General features: G+C 40.3%; 1 protein-coding gene across 3 annotated transcripts in view; it reads right to left on the bottom strand.

Annotated features, from left to right (window-relative positions):
* Nucleotides 1-22568, bottom strand: part of LOC150082201 (putative cytochrome P450 12a5, mitochondrial) — a 125952-nt gene that overhangs the window by 90731 nt on the left and 12653 nt on the right. Inside the window, exon 2 of one of the 3 annotated variants that reach the window (XM_090380048.1) lies at nt 3065-3261. The exons of 1 other annotated variant lie outside the window; for it this stretch is intronic. In XM_090380048.1, the coding sequence (XP_090236174.1) occupies nt 3065-3261 (197 nt within the window). Of the gene's footprint in view, nt 1-3064; nt 3265-22568 lie in introns of all 3 variants that reach the window. One more of the 3 variants, XM_090380047.1, reaches the window with a different exon arrangement.

The following is a 22568-nucleotide window of genomic DNA, read 5'->3' on the forward strand; positions in this document are numbered from 1 at the left end:
TTCTCATTGCAAAAGATAAATGCCAGAAAATCATTAATTTTATAGTAGCCTCTTTACTGGTAATCAATAAAAGAGGAAGAAGAGACAACAAATTATCTGATTGATATCATGAAAGTGATTTTGTAATAAAAATATACACTGACTATAGTTTATTTATAATCTAATGGTAAAGGAGAAAAGGAGAAAGTTTTCTCACTGCTCAACAAAATTAGTCGAACACATAAAAAATGTGGTATAACTCATGCAGCTTGCAATGAAACAGGACAAAATTGGTATGGTGGTGTACCGTAGAATAACGACGAAACGAGAAAACAGCGAGAAACTTTGGACAGGTATAAGGGGCATTTATAGCGGTTGTATAAGAATTACCAAAAAGGTCACATTACAGAAGCTGATATACAATGCACAAAAATATGGTCACACGACATCAGTACGGCATGTGATCCCCTCCAACAGCTAAACAGGCCTGACAGCGGTGAACCATGCTCAATATAAGGACATCCATGAAATTTTGTGGCAACAAATCCCATTCTTCCACCAGGCAAACCTTAGCTCACCAAGTGACAGGAGAGTTGACTATTAATGTGAAAAGTAATGCCCAAGGGAGTCCCACACATGTTTGATCAGGTTTAAGTCTGGTGATCATGCCACCCACAGCATTCGTTGGATATCTCAAAGGCTTTTGATCGTGTTTGGCATAAAGGTCTTCTAAACAAGCTTCCATCTTATGGTTTGCCAAATGTTTTTAGTAATTGGTTATCCAGTTTTCTCTCTGATCGCTCACTGAGGGTGATGGTAGATGGCTCTCTGTCTTCTAACTTCTCCACTAATGCCGGTGTCCCCCAAGGTTCAGTTCTTTCCCCCACTCTTTTCCTCTTGTATATCAATGACCTTCTTCCATTGACTGGAAATCCTATCCATAGTTTTGCCGATGATAGCACATTGCATTCAACTTTCCATTTTGAGAAACCTTGTCCAGCTCAATCAGCTTCAAGTTCTCGAAAATCTGCTGCCAATTCCTTAAATGCCGATCTTCAGGTAATTCTCCAGTGGGGCAAAGACAACTTAGTAGATTTCAACCCTTCTAAAACTCAATCTTGTCTTATATCTCGCAAAAAGGATTCTTCTGCTCCTATTCTTATCTTTAGTGACACTCCGATTTCTAGGCAAAATGATATATCTCTTTTGGGGATTACCCTGACTTCTAATCTCTCTTGGCACAAGCACATTACAAATATTGCTTCCTCTGCATCTAAAAAACTTGGTTTTCTCTTTCGCTCTCGGCGCTACTTTTCTCCCAAACAGCTGCTCACTCTGTATAAATCGCAAATCCGCCCTGACATGGAATATTGTTCCCACATCTGGGGTGGTGCCCCCAAAACCTCTCTCAGGCTTCTTGATTCCATTCAGAAGAGGGCAGTTAGGTTAATTAATGATTCATCTCTAACAGAGTCTCTCCACTCGCTTTCTCATAGACGCACTGTTTCTGCTGCATGCCTCTTCTACAGATACTTCCATGGGCACTGTTCTTCTGAATTGGCTTCTATAATTCCCGCTCTCTCTTTCAAAACAGTCCGAACACGTGCCGCCACCAGCCAACATCCATTTACTGTCCAACTTCAAACCCACAGAACCAACTTTTCATCTTCCTCATTTATTCATTCAACTGCCGTTTTCCGGAACAACCTTCCTTCATACGTATTTCCTGAAAATTACAATCTACAGAAATTCAGGTCCAATATCAACAAATATCTTCTTTCGTCTTCTCAACCTCCAACCCAAGCACGGTACTAAGTACTATAGGTTATAATACCTCTCGTGTTTGGGGTTCTCATAAAAAAAAAAAAAAAAAAATCTTCAGTATTAAGATATTTCTCCACCACTTTAGCTCTATGTGCAGTGGCATTGTTGTGCATGAAAAGAAAATCTGGGCCAACTGCACCCCTAAAAAGTTGCACATAGGGTTTGAAGATCTGCTCTCAGTAATTCAGCACAGTTACGGTACTCCTATCAAAAACACGAAGAAGGGTGCAGCCATTGATCATTATTCCGCCCCACACAAGGTCACCATTTCCACCTAAGTTCCCTTTCTCTGATGTTGAAGGAATGGTATCACATTCCTCATTGTCTCCAGATGAAATAACATTTAGAATCTGTTCATATGCTAAAACGGGGCTCATCAGACAAGAACACTGTACGGAATTTGTCAGGGCTCCAAGTCACACATTCATGGCACCAGTTTCAACGAGCTCTGCATTGGTTTGGGGTTAATGGGATACAAACCACTGGCTTCCTTACATAGAGTCCACTTGAATTGAGCCTTCTTAACACAGTCTGGTTGGAAATGTTTTCACCTGTGGCTGCAGCAACCTCAAGAGACAATTGATGACAGAACATCATAGCATTCCATCTTGCTGTTAGAGCCAGATAATGGTCCATTCTGGTAACCCTCAGGCAACCTTGGCCAGCTCTTGTAATGGTTCCTGCCATCTGAAATTGCTTCCACAGTGCCAAGAAGACACTGCATGACACATTAAGCCAACATGCAACCTATGCCTGTGACTACCTGGCTTTGAGTTGTCCAACGGCCTGCTATTTCAAAAAAGCATCTCAACTATGATGACTTGCCATCCTGAGTACTGAAGATGTGGCTATCCCACTGAGCAAGCCAAAAAACGGGAATGAAGTGATATGGTCGCAACCCGTATTTTTATAGGCATTAATAATTTTTATGTGTGGCTCTGTAAGGTGGTAGACTGATTTCTATCAGATACTTAGAATTTTCCTGCCAGGACACCTATTATATCAAATATTCACCTTCGGTGACACTGTTCAAAAAAAAATATTTATGAAAAACATTTTGTTCTGTTAATTTTGTTAAGCAGTGTATTTTAAAAAAAATAACCCTTTGAGAATATGAAACTCAAAAATGTTTTGAGTTTTGTATTCTGGGAGCCAACCATTTTGAGTTTGGCAAACAGAATGTTTTTAATTGTAACTAGAATTTTTTTTGAAATTGGGCAGTTTTCATTTTGATTTGCTCTATTTTTGTGTAGTAACTTACCAATAATAGGCAAGTAATGGTGAAATCCACCCAACACAGGAATTTCTGGTGGTCCTGGAATATCCTCAAAGGGCAAAGCATTTTGCAAGGCTTTAGGTGACACAGCAAACCTTGTGTCAAGAATGGACTGGACATGTGGCTGGAATACCTTTGAAGAGGAATGGAACAGAGACCCCTTCACAAATTGCATTCTTAACCTACTAAGGAATTTTAAAATCAGTGAATTTCAAATAAAGAAATCTAAAAAAATATCTTATTTGAATTATGAGAGTGATTCAAAAAGTTTGTAGAATGACTGAAAAAAATACAGCTTTTGAAAAATTTTTAATTTCAACGTTCAGTATAGTGCCTTTTAAATTCAATTCCTGTACTTTTCCCATGGTACTGAAATCCTTTTATACTACACAAAAAAAAAAAGTTACCATCCTTCACTCTCAGCAATCCAAGTACAGAAAACACTTCTTCATCCAAGTAAAATTTGTTTTCCACAAAGATGCTCCTTAAGTTTTGTATAGAAGGAGAAACCACTAAGAGCCAATTTGGGTTAATAAGGGAAGTGAGAAAATTTTAAACACTGCATCTATAATGACAGATATTGCAACAAGTAGACTTGTGTGCTTGTGGAAAAGGACACTAGATGCAACTTCCCTCACAGCTTCATCTTGATGGCTTCATGCAGTTTCAAAATTAACTGCACATAACTGGCATGATTGTAGTAGCTGAATGCTCAAAAGTAATTAACAAGCACCACTTTCTGAGTACCACAAAAAAAAAAAAAAAAAAATGGAGGACATCACAACCCAAATGGCACTCATTGTCACACTTCTCTTCCAAGAAAAATTTGTGTACCACTTGGCAACGGTGGAATATACTGGTGCAGAGCTCCTTGGTATTGCTATTGCTAGCATATTAGCACATGGACATCTCCAATGCAGATATCTGATAACAGCATAACGTTCTCTGATTCTCCATTTGAATTTTTAACAGACATTGCTTATAAAAATCCCTGCAGAAAAAAAAAAAAAATTATGTTAATATGGTGTTGTAACTGCACAGGAATGCATTCTATTGAATATTTCCCACATATGAAATTTCAAAATTGTCCAATAATACATTTAAGTCATTCTACAAACTTTTTCAGCTGCCCTTGTACAACATATGTCCCAAAAGTTCGACTGGTCTGATTTTTTTTAATTGCTGCTACTCATATAATTTCTTTTACGTATACATGAAGTAGACACAATTCTTTGCTTCCATGCAAATTCTTGCACATTTGTTTCTCTCACAACAATCACAGCATGCTTTCTTATTGATGTCTCTGTGCTAGCTTGTTGTGGTCAATATTAATCTGATGTTATGCAGAGATGGATGAGCTTTGAATTGAGAGATGGATGAGCGAACATTAACTATTTTTTAAAACTGGGCAAGATTTCCACAAAGAGACATAACCTGTTGGATGAAGGTAACAGTAATAAAGTTTTATCATTCTTATGTTTTTGATTAATATGGTTGTTTAAATGATGTAAAGGGCAAGGGATATTGAAGATAATGCCAGGTTGGGCCACCCTTCAGATGAAATCACTAAATTCAGATGAAAGCACTAACATGGTCCAGGAATTTTAACAATTTGATTACCAAATAACAGGCCGGATGCTAGCAGATCAGTTGAACATCAAAAGCAGTTGTCCCTAAATTTTGACTGAGGATTTATGAAACAGAAATTTGTGTGAGTGGTTACAGCACAGCCTGACACCAGAACAAAAGGAAACTCAGTGTACAATTTGAGCAAACCTGTTAAACTTCACTTAATGACAACACCTTCATTATTTTTGTTACTGCTAGAGATGAATATTTGTGCTACCAAACTAATACTGATCAAGACAAGATAGTTCAATGATGTCAACAGAAAAGCTGGCTGTGACTGGAATAAAAGTGAAAGTACGGCACTGAGTGTGCTTCACATAAAAAAAATTACGACTAGCTACTGACTGAAAAAAAAAAAAAAAATCAGTCCTGAAATTTTTGAGATATATCTTATATTTAGCGATTTCAGTATGCATGTTGCATTTTCAGTAATTAAATTTGGCTTGTTTACTTCATTACCATCCATCAGTTTTCATACAGGTTTTAAATCAGAAAAATCATAAAGTAGTTTTGTGGAGGATGGGCTATATGAATTTTTGCAGTGCAAGTTTCATTGGATTTTAATTCGAACTGCATAACTGTATTAGCACTGTATAAGCAATTTGTAATATTTTCATTGAAACATTAAAACAATACAAATTCTACAAAAAAAAAAAACTTAAAATATTAATTCAAATAATTTATCAAAACAAGAACAAAATTAAAATAACTCCTGCAAAACAGAATTGGACCCCATTAATTTTCGCCATTGCAATCTTCTCTGCGAATGGTTGCGTTTATAAAACCATAGACGAAATTTCGCGCCTTTTTCCTTTCCACTCTGCCCGAATGCGCTCACAGTCTGCGCAGTACTTTCTCCACCAATCACGAAACATTGGCTCGGGTGTACACGTAAATCAGTCAAACTTGACTTAAGATATTGCATGTATTCAAAAATTGGTGAACAAAAAATTTCTTCCCACATGCACCACATTCAGTCTGCGTGGTAGCACATCATCGTCCTCCCCAGACAGAGTGGAAAAGGCCTGGGGTTGAATCTCGTTGATGACACGAGGAACTTTTATGTATGGTGTTTCACTCCATGGCTGAGTTAGTCGGTCTCAGGCGTAGATGATAAGGTTTTTTCGTTTAGCAAAACAGACAAATCGACCAGAGAACACACGCCGACTACCTGTCTTAGATCTGACAGCTTGCAGGTTGGGGTCTGTAGTACAACCTGGGGTTTGTACTTGTAACACTGTACACGTTTTTTGATCAACTAGTATTTCCTCACTAGTTTCTGATGCATTATTCCTGAAGCCTGGTCAGTCTGCGAGTGTACTCCATTTGTTCATCCTACATCCTGAGGTGATGTGTTGGATCATTTCTGAGGCCAGATGGCATGATTGATTTTTCATCTTTCAGTCCAGATTCCTTGACAGTGTATTTTCTATAGTTCCTGGCATTGATTACCTGGTCTTGAATGGAAAGCATGAATCATTCAGTCTCAGAGGAAGAGCATCCAGCTCGTGAGAAATGCATTAGAAACCATTTCATCTATGTGGTCTTCATGGAAGTCCTTGTAGGATCTACCATGTAGTGTCTTCTTTGCCCATCTTTCTAGCTTCGTTTTTTCCATCTGGTGAGGAGAGATCTCATGCTTAGGTTGAGTGGGGTTTGCCACTTGTCTTTCTTCCTTATGGCCTGGTGGAGTGGCACTGTGTTTTTCTGAAACTAATCCTTCAGGTTCGCTATTGTTGACTGTTGTGGATGTTATCTATTCCTGGAGTTCACCAGTCGTGGGACTTCATACCTGTTGTAGTTCTTCCTCATGAATCTCCCAATCTGTCATGTCTTGTACATCCTTGCTTTTCTTCTGTTCTACTTCTAATCTATCCGGGGAACTCGCCTGTTATGTCTTACTTAACTGTTCCATATGTCGCCCAAGAACTGCTCAATTGTCTTCTACTCAAGTGGTCCATTGCCTTCTTTCTCCTCTTGTCTGATTACTTCTGTAGAAGGCTCTATAGTTTTCATTGAAAATTCGGTTGGTACTGTATCAATTGAGCTGGTGGTTCTTTGTTTTTTTCATTTCTTCTGTTGCTAGTCTCTTGTTTCTCTTCCATTGATCCTACTGGCTTAACAGTCATCCACAGAGTACATGACTGTGTGGATGATCTCCAGCATCGCTCCATTGTTATTAAGGTTATATAGAATAATTTTCCAATTGAGGTGGTTCGTGACTTGCCACAGGATTCTGTTGGGTCTCTGCTTCAGTATGGCATGGGTCTCTCTGGGGTCCATGCTAACAATACTGTTAGGGCCTCCTTTCACTCACCTTCTATTTTGATATCACAACCTTGTCTTTTTTCACTTCAGCTGCTCTGGGTTGTATTTCTTCTTGCTCTTCCTGCTCTGGTTCAATGTTGTTCATATTTTTTGTTCTTTGTAGTTGGTCACTTACATCCAGGTTGATTTTTTCCAAGATTGCAGGAGCTATCAGGATGGCCTTTTGCTGGTCCACTGTCACTGTTCGGTGACCTGAACAGTCAGAAACTGTTCCAACATAAATACTTGGTATTTAGACTAATCCTGTACATTGCCATATCAGTCTCTAGCTTGGTTACTTTGTAGTATGTTTCGCATGATGAATGTATTCGTTTCGATGCTTAAGTCCATGCATTGGTGTATTTTCCTGGGTGGTCATGGGCAGTTCCACAGGAAGCACTTTCAGTTGGTCAGGCCACAAGGTCTTGCCCTTCCCTTGTGGTAGCCATACAGGGGGCATCACCACTTGCTCCACTGTCTTCCACTTGAGACATTCTCCAACTTTATGAACCGACCCTGCTGCTTAAGGCCTGAATGCAAGTGATTTTATCGTGCACTACACTCGATGCAATATGCTCATTACTTCTCTTCGACATCACTATCCAACTATGGAGATGGACCTGTTTAGCTTCAGCTTGCATTCAGTAGTGATGAACTTTCACAATTTTTATGGGTTTTTTTTTATCGAAATTAACAAAAGAAAGTCATTTGCGATAGTATATTGGTTTAGCCGCTTATCGCTCGTTTGGAGACGTCTGGGTTCGAGTCCCATTGTAGAATGGAGAGAAATTTCTAATGGCTTCTTCAATCTGGGCTATAATTAAACGATGTCATATCGTGTGAGTAGAGTAGAAGTTTCTCCTCGTCACATATTCCTGGTTTTTCAGCCCGCACTTCTTAAAAATCGGCCCGTGAACATAATTGTTGGCCCTCATTGGCAGCATAGTTGGTAATCGCCATGCTCACCACGCCGCGTAAAAAAGACCTAAGTTCGAATCCTGTTAGCAACAGGAGGACTTTTTATAGATCTTTTTCACAATGTTGCGGAGTTAGTCGGGCTCAGGCGAGATTACCATGGCTTTGTCTCTCGGAAACCTATGTTTTTCGTTTGGCTATTCCAAGATCTCTTTTTCGCCGCAAGCCGGCTCTGATCACATGTAGCTAAACGACTACAAATCCATACATTTAAGTGAAGAAGGCACTAGGAGAATATATATATTTTTTTTGTCCGAATAATGTAAGTATATTGCAATATTTCTTACAGATTGCATCAGATAATATTGACACGCGTAGGTGATGACGTAATATTGCATCAGCTGTTACTTTCAGCTATATAAGCACGCTCTGTAAGGGTTGCATTCATTCCTTGCTTGTGTCAGGATGGCAAGTTACGTGCAGTTGAGGCCACGAAGAAAGAGTGCTATTGTTGCTTTACGTGAGAAAGGATGTTCTTCCGTCATATTGCTTATAGAGTGTTTTGTAATCAGTCGACAGTGAGTAGATTTCTTTCCAAACTCAAGAATACTGGTTCTATTGATAGGAAAAAAGGAATCGGACGCAAACGAATCTCTAAGCCAAAACAGGACCGCATTTTGAAGCGCTTATGCCTTAAAAACCATGAAGCTTCTTCGTCTGAGCTGAAAAGAGAATGGGAAGAACATACAGGAGTGGTAGCAAGTGGAGTAACAGTCAGAAAACGCCTCTTCAAAAATGAACTTGTAGCCCGTCGTCCTAAGAAGAAGAAGCCCCTCCTCACACAAAAAATGAAAAAGGCCCTATTAATTTGATGTAAGGAGCATGTCAAATGCACCCCCGAGCAGTGAATGTCAGTTATTTTCTCGGATGAGAAGAAATTCAACCTGCATGGCTCTGATGGGAGACAAACGATTCGCCGTAGACGTGGTGACGAATACCATCCAGACTGTATGGTGTCTACAGTGAAATTCCCTACCAGCCAAATGTAGCCTAGTGTTCAGTCGCGCGGGTGTATAAGTACACGTGCCTTGAGTGACCGGAGTTCAAGCCCGTGACTGCTGAATATGGTGCTGTTTCTTGTATTATGTCTATCTTGTGTACTCCTCTGATCGTTTGGTCGTCCCGGAGTATAAACAGAAAATTTATTTATTTATATGTGGGTGCGTTTCGTATCACCTGCAGTTTATAAAGGGTTCAGTAAATGCCAATGGATACCTGGCTATATTGGAAGGCAAATTGCTGCCAACCATTAGAGACCATTTCAACCTGCCAAGTAACTGCATCTTTCAGGACGACTTTGCTCCTTGTCATCGGACGAAAAGTGTAAGTAGGCACTTCTGTGGTTACTTTAGCTTCATTTCTGCATTAGAGGTTCGACAGTAATGTGTTTACATTTGTTACAGGTGAAAAACTGGCTGGAAGAATGGTCCATTACAACTCTTAGCTGGCCAGAAAACAGCTCGGATCTGAATCCTACAGAGAACTGTTGACGTCTTATGGAATCTGCAGTTGTCAGAAAGAAACAAAAGACCCTTCGTAAACTTTAGGAAGCCATAATTCGTGTTTGGAAATGAGTTGATTATCTTCAGAAATTGATCTTGTCAATGCCTCGACGGTGTGCTGCTGTCATCAGGGCCAGAGGTGGTTCAACTATATATTGGTTTGCACGTGGTGAACTTTTCATTTTGTTTTCCATTTAAAATGATAAATTGAAGCAAATTGGGGGCTTCTCTCTCTCTCTCTCTCTCTCTCTCTCTCTCTCTCTCTCTCTCTCTCTCTCTCTCTCTCAGGGTAATTCAGAATTTTTTTTTTTTTTTTTTTTTTTTTGGCTGCTGCAGCATAAGCCTCAGGCTTCCTGGCACCACATAACAATAATAATAATAATAATAATAATAATAATAATAATAATAATAATTATTATTATTATTATTATTATTATTATTATTATTATTATTATTATTATTATTATAAGTACAAGAAGCTCACTTGCACGCACAAGCACCTGGCAGAGCAGTTCACCCGAATGATAAAGCACCCACAGACAGTTCCGAAGTTTCTCACTCAAGGAATCACATATCTGGCTACATTAGCATTAGCATTAGCATTAGTAGAGGCATTTGATGCAAGAAAGCAAGCTTATGCAGCATCAGCCAAAAAAAAAAAAAAAAAAAATCCACTTCACCCCTCTGTTCGTTCAAAATACCTGTCCAGCTGAGCCTTAAACTTATTTAGGCTATCAACCTCCACTACAAGGGATGGAAGTCTGTTCCACCAACCAACCACCCGGTGGCAAAAGGCAAATTTCCGCACGTCTATCCTACATCTGTCTTTCCTCAATTTGAATTTATGCCCTCTCAGGTGATTATTCTGAGCTAGAGGAAGAATCCCATCAGCATTGAGCATGCTCAAACCATTCAAGGCTTTATACACCTCTATCAGATCACCTCGCTGGTGCCTAGTCCCCAGACACTGTAATTTGCAAAACTTAAGCCTTTCTTCGTAAGAGCACTCCTTTGTCCCATTCACTAATCTTGTTGCCCTTCTCTGTACTCGTTCCAGCAGCTCTACATCCTTCTTGAAATGAGGCCTCCAGACCTGTATACAGTACTCTAGGTGTGGCCTGACCATTGCCTTATACAATGGAATAATCACCTCCTTATCCCTGCTGAAAAAATTCCTGTATATCATTGATAATACTCCATGAGCTACTCTTGCAGCCCGTCTGCACTGCTCAGAGAACTTCATATCTGCCTGCACAACCACCCCCAAGTCCCTTTCATTCTCTACCACTGTCAGTGTAGTACCACAGAGTTGATACGTTGCTCTGGGGTTGCTGTTTCCGATGTGTAGTACTTTACATTTGTCAATGTTAAACTTCATTTGCCACCTCTCAGCCCATCTGCTCAACCTTTCCAGATTCCGTTGCAGCAGCATAGTGTCAGTAGTGTCCTTGACAACCCTGCCAACCTTTGTATCGTCTGCAAACTTGGACATTAAGCTTGATATACCATCATCAATATCATTTATAAATACAGAAAACAATAATGGACCCAACACTGAGCCCTGAGGGACTCCACTAATAACATTAGTCCACGATGAGCAGTGTCCATTGATTACCACTCTCTGTCTTCTCACCCTCAACCACCCCTTTATCCATAGCAGCAATTTGCCTCCAATGTCAAGTTGCTCCAATTTGTGTAGCAGTCTTCCATGTGCAACAGTATCAAAAGCCTTTCTAAGATCCATGTATATAATACCAAAGCTATTCCCTGCATCCAGTTCTTTTGTGACTGCATCATAGTATCCAATCAAATTGGTCAGGCAAGACTTCCCCTTAACAAAACCATGCTGTGTCCCAGCTATAACTGAAGTCTTGTCTAAATGATCCTGCAGTGCTTCTTTAACCAGTGCCTCCATTAATTTTCCTGGAACACAAGTTAAGCTCACAGGTCTATAATTACTTGTGTCAGCCTTTGATCCTCCTTTGTGAATTGGGGTCACATTTGCACATTTCAAGTCTATGGGTACCTCCCCTGAGTCCAAGGAAGCTCTCATAATTATGGCTAAGGGTTTGCTTACTTCCTTTGCTGCCTCCTTTAATATAACTGGATAGATCCCATCCACCCCGGGTGCCTTTCTTGTATCTATCTTCAACAATTTCTCCTCCACTTTACTCTCAGGTATTACAAGATTCCCTAGCTCACTGCCTGAGTTGAATTTACCTCTGGCATTCCCCTCGCTGAATAACTCCTCATGTGTGAATGTCGATGCAAAATATTCATTTAGTTTGTTAGCTACCTGAGCAGGATCATCAACAGTTGACCCATCAATATCAAGTGATCCATCAATATCAATATCTGAAGCCTAAAGACGAAGATACAAGATACCCAGGGAAATATAGGCCAATCACCTGCCTCCCAACAATGTACAAGATCCTTACCAGCTGCATAACCAGGAAGATATCAGACTGTGTGTGTGTGGGGGGGGTTGATTAACGAAGGGGAGTCTCAATACTATATATTATTCTTTAATGCAGTTAATTATCTTTTATTTAATTTTTTTTATATATATTTTTTTTTCTGATGCTATAAGACTTATTTAATTTTTTCCCTATTCTACTTTGCTCCCCTTTTAGTCCCCTCCCACTTTACACTTGACTTGTTTGTCTCCCAGAAGATTCTAGACTCTAGGGGGGGTCTCAATATTATAAGTATTCCTCCTCTGGACTGGCTGATGTTCAAAATGACTGAAAAACTCATATGTGTTAAATATAACAATATTTATTGACACTTTTTATCATGGTAATCAAACAACAACAAATAACTGAGTACTTTAATCAGTGGGACCTTGTTAGACTGCTATCAATTAACTGTGTACATATTTTGTAATCAAAACTACCAATTCTAATATATCATTGTGTTTCTTCATGTACCTCAACATTGGTTCCAACAGGTCCAGGTAATTATTACATCCCATAATCCACAAATCAGTTTCGCTACTGTTTAACTGTCCAAGTAGGTCAATAAGTAACAATCAGCATACGAATAGACAAATGTAAGTCACTATGTGTCCCTCTTCCAAAATTATTATGTAATACACATGCTTCAGTCAGAAATCTCACTTTCGACCACATATCAACCAGTCAACAATAATCAACCAAAATTAATTAATAATCTTCCCGTTTAACTAATCCACAATTCATTAATTAATTCTTGACACTCAATTGTCTACCTGTTTAAACAGTTACCATCACAATAAATTATACTCTCAATAATTCAAAATTCAACCTTACTTCAACACTAGTTAGTAATCTACTTGCCACTTGTTATACATTCTACCTTCAATCCTTTGTTTCTTAATTAATCATTTCCCCATAATCTACTATTATGTCAGAATTCCACTTCCAACCACAGATTAACTTATACTTTAATGCACTACTCTTATTTCCTCTACTAATTTGAATTATCTATCTGTCTCTCTCTCTCTTTGTATTCCAATTATACGTACATCTATATTTTTTTCGTTTAGCATTCTCCCCTAAATTTATAACGTTCTTCTAGAGTCCTTTCCATTACTAAGTTAAGATTTTTTTTGTACTTAACTAGCACTTACTCAATTCGCTGAGCATTTCTCCCTGCTAGGTTCTGTCTCTCAGCTCTGAAGCGTAGTCTGAAAGGTGAATGGTTGTTCATCCGTGGGACACATCAGTCTACCTGAGGTTTGCTCTTCCGTGGGTACTGCTCTGCTGAGTTGAAAAGGATCCTTTCTTATGTCATTCTCCTTGGACTCTCTCCTTCCGTTCTCCATAAAATGCAGCAGCTTCTCTCTCTGTTGTTGTATTGATTTGTTACTGCTGTATCTTCTTTCCTCCACATGGACACATTCCTTCCCCAACTTTAGACAAAAAAATTTCCCACAAGGAAATTTTCCTTCCCATTACTAAGCCATCACCTCAGAACTGCAGACACAACCACCATCCAAACTCGACCACGACTCTCCTCAGAAGTGCTCCAAAAAAACTTCTCTTTCTGCTCTCTTCAAAATTCCCCCCTTTTCTCACTGACCAATCGCTGACCTTTTCATCCCTTCCCCTGTAATTCCCATTCGTCTCCTATACTCTTCCGTGGGAGTGTCTTCCATCCTTTATATGAGAAGGCTTCTGGTATCCAGCAATTTCTAGAACTTTCTAGAAAGGTAAACGGAAGTTCCGATCAGCCTAGAAGTTGCCAGATCTTGTTTGTGACCTCACATCCACACCCATTTATTCGTCGCGCTTCACCTGCCATTAATCGCCCCATGAAATTTTTAAAAGCGCACTCCATTACTCAGTGCCTTCTCTATTGCGTACTGCCCCTTTCTCAAGTGGGATTTGTTTCGGTCTATTGTTTCTTCCGGATGGAGTGCTGCCTATGCTCAATGTACATCAACTACGAACTGCTCCAGATCGGAGCTCCTATTGTTTCGCGTGTTCGAAACGCTTCCCCCCCCATTGCTACGTTAATCCTCCTCTTATTTAAAGTAATAGGCACAATGAGCACAATTAAGCCTGGGACTTATCTGAATTATCCTATTCAAATCTACTATTATTAGTTTGGACCTGATATTTTTCAAATGGTTTGTCTGTATTAAAATACTAATAATTTGTCAATATTAATAACCATTATTAAATAACAGTTGTAAGGACAGGTCCTTACAATTCTTACCTCCTCCCCTAAAATTTATATCCGGTATATAATTTTCTACAGGTTCTTGATAGAGAGCCTACTCTCCTGGCCTACTTTTAACAACGCCCTACCTCCTCTTTCTGATCTATCTCTAAGTACATGCCGATTCCTTTATTTGCCCTACAAATTATATATATACAGGGTGTTTCAGTTAAACGTTTCAGAACTTCTAAGAGGGGTAGGGTACATCCTGACAACTCGAAATCATATAGCAATGTGGGGTCGGAAATGCTTTCCTGAAGCGGTGTTGTACACAGAAGAACCATAAAGAAAAGAGACCGTAGGTGAGAAATCGTTTTAATAATACATGAAAAGAAGCAAAAGGTACATGGATTAAAGTAAGTGTTCGAAGTTTCTTCCACGGGCTACAATGCACGCCTCACATCTCCGACGCATGGACATCCGAACATTCTGGAATACTCCAGGCGAATTTCGAATTTCTTGAACAAGAACGCCAAGTTAGTAGGATGGATGATTACACGAACGCAGAGTTAGCCGATATGCATTTGGCGTACGGGGCTGCAAATTGTAGTGGGCCAGCCGCACGGCGTTTGTACGCGGAACGATATCCGACGAGGCGTATTCCCAGTCATAATTTCTTTGCAAGACTGCACCAGAGGTTAGCTGAGAGAGGTTCATTTGAAAGAGCTGACAGGGACAGGGTAAGAACAGCATGGACTCCAGCCGTCGAACAGAATGTGCTGCAGCATGTACAGGGGAATCCAAGAACAAGTACACGAAGTCTAGCAAACGCAGTCGGGGTTTCCCATTGCAGCGTCTGGAGGATTCTCCGAGAACAAGACATGCATCCGTTTCACGTGCAGCGTGTCCAGACACAGCAACCGGAGGATTATGCACCTCGTATTGCTTTCGCACAGTGGTACCCTGGAAAATGTGCTACAAATTCCCTTTTTCCTGCTGAAGTGTTGTTTTCCGATGAGGCATCCTTCACAAGGGAAGGAATTTTCAACACGCATAACGACCATATCTGGGCGGTCGAGAACCCGCATGCAATACGACGTCGTGCAGCACAGATTCGATTTTCGGTCAATGTATGGGCCGGTATTATGGGAGATCACCTCATCGGACCTTACCTGTTACCGTGCCGTCTAACCGGACCTATCTACTTGATCTTTCTGCAGCAAGTATTGCCACAACTTTTGAGAGATGAACAGATTTCTGCATCGACGCAACAGACAATGTGGTTCCAACACGATGGAGCCCCTGCCCATTATAGCGGAGATGTTCGTAACTACCTGGATGTCACATTTGGTCAACAGTGGAACGGACGTGGTGGTCCCGTGCGTTGGCCTGCTCGGTCACCCGACCTATCATGTCTTGATTTTTATTTCTGGGGTCATATGAAATCGCTAGTTTATGACACCCCTGTTGACAATGCTGAGGAGCTGGTTGCAAGAATCGCAGTAGCTGCCGAAGAAATTCGAAATTCGCCTGGAGTATTCCAGAATGTTCGGATGTCCATGCGTCGGAGATGTGAGGCGTGCATTGTAGCCCGTGGAAGAAACTTCGAACACTTACTTTAATCCATGTACCTTTTGCTTCTTTTCATGTATTATTAAAACGATTTCTCACTTACGGTCTCTTTTCTTTATGGTGCTTCTGTGTACAACACCGCAGGAAAGCATTTCCGACCCCACATTGCTATATGATTTCGAGTTGTCAGGATGTACCCTACCCCTCTTAGAAGTTCTGAAACGTTTAACTGAAACACCCTGTATATATACATGAACATTACTTAAATGTATATTTTGGCTTCACTAAAGCTACTCCCATCCCATATTTTCATATAATACTGCTCCTAAATACATCTGCTGTATCCTGTTTATCTCCTTCAGTTTGTGGGCCTTCTTCTCATTGGAAGCTTTAGTTCTGCATTTCCACAATCCTCTGATTCTTTTACTTTCTGTTGTTCCATTTAATTTGTTATCATTCCCATCATCGCCATTTTCTCCCACTTTATGTGTTTTCTTTCCAGAATTTAAATTGACCCTTTCTCTCATTTCCAAAGCTCCCACGTGCAACATCTTTCCACTTTCTTGGCACTTTCTCTCATTATTCCTATTAGTTTTGTTCTTCTTCTTTAATTCCCTTAATTCTTCTTGAGCAACCAGAACTTTATCAACAGTGTTTGCCTTACACCTTTCTAATTCCTTCACACTCCTTCCCTTTGAAGATTCCCCTCTTTCTGTCTCATGTACTGGGCTCTGCCGCCTGCATTTCGCCTTCTGTCTACTTTAGGACTCACAGGGGTATCACTACCGAAGTTAATGCTGCCACTTCCCAGATCTATCTTGGCTCTTAATTTCTTTAGTAAGTCCGTGCCTAGTATCGCATCATGTCGATGACTGTTTACTCTGTTTGCCACTAAATATGAATGGGGCACTATGTTTTCACATCCCTGTATTCTTATTTTGTCTCTAACTATATAATTGGTGTGAATTTCTTCAGCACCTACCCCTTTCACAAGAAATTCGCGGCAACATCTCACATCATAGGCCTAAATGGTTGTCAGATGAACTAATGAGGCATATGGCAGAGAAGAAAAATGCATGGGATACATACAAATTAACACGTGACACGGACGCCTATGATAGATACAAGTTGATCTGTAACCAAGTTACAAAGGAGGTTAGGCAGGCGAAGGCAGATTACGAGAGATCCTTGGCAAGGGATGCGAAGAAAAACAGCAAAGAGTTCTTTACTTATGTAAACTCTAGAAGGAAGGGGATGAATCAGATTGGTCCACTTGAGATCGATGGGTCAACTGTTGATGACCCTGCTCGGGTAGCTAACAAACTAAATGAATATTTTGCATCGACATTCACACATGAGGAGTTATTCAGCGAGGGGAATGCCAGAGGTGTATTCAATTCTAGCAGTAAGCTAGAGAATCTTGTAATAACTGAGAGCAAAGTGGAGGAGAAATTGTTGAAGATAAACACAAGAAAGGCACCTGGGGTGGATGGGATCTATCCAGTTATATTAAAGGAGGCAGCAAAGGAGGTAAGCAAACCCTTAGCCATAATTATGAGAGCTTCCTTGGGCTCAGGGGAGGTACCCATTGACTGGAGATGTGCAAATGTGACCCCAATTCACAAAGGGGGATCAAAGGCTGACACAAGTAATTATAGACCTGTGAGTTTAACTTCTGTTCCCGGAAAATTAATGGAGGCACTGGTGAAAGAAGCACTGCAGGATCATCTAGACAAGACTTCAGTTATAGCTAGGACACAGCATGGTTTTGTTAAGGGGAAGTCTTGCCTGACCAATTGGATTGGATACTATGATGCAGTCACAAAAGAACTGGATGCAGGGAATAACTTTGATATTATATACTTGGATCTTAGAAAGGCTTTTGATACTGTTGCACATGGAAGACTGCTGCACAAATTGGAGCAGTGTGGCATTGGAGGCAAGTTGCTGCTATGGATAAAGGGGTGGTTGAGGGGGAGAAGACAGAGAGTGGTAATCAATGGACACTGCTCATCGTGGACTAATGTTATTAGTGGAGTCCCTCAGGGTTCAGTATTGGGGCCTTTATTGTTTTCTGTATTTATAAATGATATTGATGATGGTATATCAGGCTTAATGTCCAAGTTTGCAGACGATACGAAGGTTGGCAGGGTTGTCAAGGACACTACTGACACTACGCTGCTGCAACAGGATTTGGAAAGGTTGAGCAGATGGGCTTCGAGGTGGCAAATGAAGTTTAACATTGACAAATGTAAAGTACTACATATGGGAAACAGCAACCCCAGAGCAGCGTATCAACTCTGTGGTACTACACTGACAGTGGTAGAGAATGAAAGGGACCTGGGGGTGGTGGTGCAGGCAGATATGAAGTTCTCTGAGCAGTGCAGACGAGCTGCAAGAGTAGCTCATGGTGTATTGTCAATGATATATAGGAATTTTTCTAGCAGGGATAAGGAGGTGATTATTCCCTTGTATAAGGCAATGGTCAGGACACACCTAGAGTACTGTATACAGGCCTGGAGGCCTCATTTCAGGAAGGATGTAGAGCTGCTGGAACGAGTACAGAGAAGGGCAACTAGATTGGTGAATGGGACAAAGGGGTTCTCTTACGAAGAAAGGCTTAAGTTTTGCAAATTACAGTGTCTGGAAACTAGGCACCAGCAGGGTGATCTGATAGAGGTGTACAAAGCCTTGAATGGTTTGAGCATGCTCAATGCTGATGGGATTCTTCCTCTAGCTCAGAAAAATCACCTGAGAGGGCATAAATTCAAATTGAGGAAAGACAGATGTAGGATAGATGTGCGGAAATTTGCCTTTAGCCAGCGGGTGGTTGGTGGGTGGAACAGACTTCCATCCCTTGTCGTGGAAGTTGATAGCCTAAATAAGTTTAAGGCTCAGCTGGACAGGTATTTCGAACGAACAGAGGGGTGAAGTGGAAGTGGTTATTTTTATTTATTTATGTTACTTTTTTTTTTTTTTTTTTTTTTGGCTGATGCTGCATAAGCTTGCTTTCTTGCATCAAATGCCTCTACTAATGCTAATGCTAATGCTAATGCTAATCTCCGTTATTTGACCCTTTGCAGTATCTGATGAGGTAATCCCACATTAAAATTGACCTCGAGGCTCCTGTGTCCACAAGAAATTTATCTGGTACCCTCCAAAGCTGCCCTTTACAGATAACAGGTCGTTCCCTCTGCCGTTATCACTTACAGCACCTAAAGATATGTTTTTATCTTTGGCTGTGTTTATGTGTAATGCTTGTTCATGCCTCCCAGCGTCTTGCTCGTGGCGGTAGTTGCCACCTCCCCGGTATCTCCCCTGACTATTCCAGTGTGGGCAATATCTTGCGAGATGTTCTTTGTCCCCACAGATGTACCACTGCCTCTGCCCGTTTCGCCTATCTTCTCTGACTTCCCCTTTCCACCCCTTTGTGTCGCTGTACCCACCTCTTGTGCTTTGCCCTGTTTGAGAACATTCACCCCTCTGTCTATTATTTTCATCTAGCGCATTCTTTTTTGTATTTAATTCCCCTAATATTTTATTTTATTTAATTTCCATTCCCACTATCTGTTTCTCTAGCCCTTCTAATTTAATTTCGCCTTCTTTTCCTTATTACGACTCGGTTTTGTTTCTTCTCCCATTACTAATACATTTATGTCCCTTCTAATTGCCCTCCGACTTTGGAAATCTAATTTTTGTTCCTGTACGGCCAGTTCTAATGCTTCCTTTAAGGAGTTCGGTTTATCCCTTAGGATTTCCCGCCTATAACTGTCTTTTATTCCTGTTATAAACTGCCCCATTAAGATTTTATCAAAGGCGCAACTTTCTTTTTCCGATACCTCTGCTGTTAATTTTACATTTAAAAATCTTTTGTGATATTCTTCTACACTTTCGCGATTATTTTGACTATAATTATTTAACATCCCGATCCCTTCTAGAAATGTGATTTTCGGGGAAAATAGCCTTCTTAATATCTTTTCAAATTCATCTAATGTTTCTACTTCCATCCCTTGGGTCTCCTCTAAATATTTAGTCTGGGCTCTGCCCGCCAGCTTAAATTCCGTCATCATAACTACCTCCAGTTCCGACAATTTTTCCTTTTACTTAATCACTTGCAGTTTTCTCAGAAAATGTTCTACATTTTCTGATGGTTCCCCTCTAAATACCTTTAAAAATTTACTTAACTTAATTGCTCCCCTACTATCGTTCCCTATATTAACAATTGTTTCTACTGATGTCTCCTGTCCATTATTATTTTCAACTCCTTCTCTATCCTTACTGCAGTGCGCTCGCCTTGTAGCCATGTTTCTTGGGGGGTTAATTCTAATTAACTAGTTATTTGTTATCAATACCTATCTTATTCTATAACTTATTCCATCTAATTCTAAAACACAAGAACAATTCTAATTCAGTATCCACTCTAAATACTTACTGTTTCACTTTTCACTTTCTGGCTTGCCAGCTGAATTTTTTCTTTCAGTTTCAGCAACTGGATTATATATATATATTTTTTTGTTTCTGTCGTTCTGAACTCAGCCTTCCATCGTGAAGAATTATCCTGGCTACGCTTGCCAATTGTGGGGGGGGGGGATTTAATGCATTTGACGATGGGGTTTCTCAATACTATATATTATTCTTTAATGCAGTTAATTATCTTTTATTTAATTTTTTTTATATTTATTTATTTTTTTCTGATGCTATAAGACTTATTTAATTTTTCCCCCTATTCTACTTCCCCCCCGTTTAGTCCCCTCCCACTTTACACCTGACTTGTTTGTCTCCCAGAAGATTCTAGACTCTAGGGGGTCTCAATATTATAAGTATTCCTCCTCTGGACTGGCTGATGTTCAAAATGACTGACAAACTCATATGTGTTAAATATAACAATATTTATTGACACTTTTTTTCATGGTAATCAAACAACAACAAATAACTGAGTACTTTAATCAGTGGGACCTTGTTAGACTGCTACCAATTAACTGTGTGCATATTTTGTAATCAAAACTACCAATTCTAATATACCATTGTGTTTCTTCATGTACCTCAACATTGGTTCCAACAGGTCCAGGTAATTATTACATCTCATAATCCACAAATCAGTTTCCCTACTGTTTAACTGTCCAAGTAGGTCAATAAGAACATGATACTGCCATGGGGGACATGATACTGCCATGGGGGATGTCTTTGTGTGTGCGCGATGCAAGGAGTGTATCGATATCAGGCAACAACTCAGCGTTCTTGTGGGCCTATTTGAGAGCTTGAAGGACAGGGTGGATGCCCTCGAAGAAACTAAATTGAGGGGCCAATTAAGCTCTCAGCTGCCCACATCCACGCCAGAGCTTGCACTTGGGCATCACGTGACACAGAGACAACCCCCAAGGCAGAATTCGCTGGTCCCGAAGGAACTAGTAGTTGTTGGTGACTCTATTGCCAGGGAAACGGGGAACATGCTTTGTAAAAAGGATAGGTGGAACAGGACCAGGGTATGTCTGCCAGGGGCAAAGGTTGATGACGCTGTAGAGCGAATATCATCTTTTAAGGGCACAAAAGGTGATATAGTTGTACACGTTGGCACTAATAATATTAAGAGTAGGAGACCGGCAGAATTACTTAACAAGTACAGGTCACTGTTGAACAAAAGCCGAGAATTAGGGTTGAATTTGAAAGTGTCTGCAATTCTGCCCAGACACGATAGGAGGGAGTATATGATGAGAGCCTTGTCGATCAATTCGGCCCTGGAAAGATTGTGCAAGGCTCAAGGGGTAGAATTTTTTTCAGCCTGGACTGTACTTGTTAACAGGAGAGATTGCTTCTACAGGGATGGGATACACTTAAATAGAAAGGGTGCAAGAATATTTGCTGATGCTATCGAGGCAGTGTTAGGTGGGTCGGAAAACTGCTAGCTTGGGGGGGGAGACAAAGACCAATAGATTGACAGTAGCCACTGGCAGAGGTGAAACAGATTCTTGCACTGCTTCTATTAGAATGAGCAGAAGCCTGAAAAACAAGATGCATGATATTTCAGAGACTGCTGGGAGCCATTGCGGTACAAGTAAACACATGGGTTGTGTTAGGGTAGCTAAGAATAGAAACAGGTGCAGGTATACTTGCGTGTACACCAATGCTAGGAGTTTAGTAAATAAATTTGATGAATTTGAGGTATTGCTCAAAACATCAAAGGCAGATATTGTTGGGATATCAGAGACGTGGTGTCACACAGATATAAGGGATGCAGAACTGGAATTTGGGGAGTACAACGTCTACAGAAAGGATAGACAGGATAGGAAGGAGGGAGGGGTTATGCTATTAGTTAAGAAACACATAAAAACCAAGGAAGTGAAGCCAGTCGACATCGCTGGACAGTGCAGTGTTGAGTCAGTTTGGTGTGACATAAGCATTGGGAGATCAAAATTGAGAGTAGGAGTGTGCTATAGGCCTAATGACTCTGATGAGTATAATAAGAAACTGTACAGGGAAATAGAGTGGGCCAGTAAATCAGAGAGTCTTATAATGGGAGATTTTAATTTCTCAGATATTGACTGGGATTTGGGGGCTGGTCACTCACACACTAGCAGGGCTTTTGTGGATTTATTGGATGATTGTTTTCTACATCAGCATGTTCGGGAGGCAACTAGAGGGAGGAATACTCTTGATTTGATTATCAGCAGTGATTCTTCATGCATTAAGTGGAGGTTGATAGCCTAAATAAGTTTAAGGCTCAGCTGGACAGGTATTTTGAACGAACGGAGGGGTGAAGTGGAAGTGGTTTTTTTTTTTTTTTTTTTTTTTGGCTGATGCTGCATAAGCTTGCTTTCTTGCATCAAATGCCTCTACTAATGCTAATGCTAATTAAGAATCTG

The sequence above is a fragment of the Mastigoproctus giganteus genome, chromosome 8 (assembly GCF_048544385.1).
Source record: "Mastigoproctus giganteus isolate SK-2022 chromosome 8, ASM4854438v1, whole genome shotgun sequence".
NCBI lineage: Eukaryota > Metazoa > Arthropoda > Arachnida > Uropygi > Thelyphonidae > Mastigoproctus > Mastigoproctus giganteus.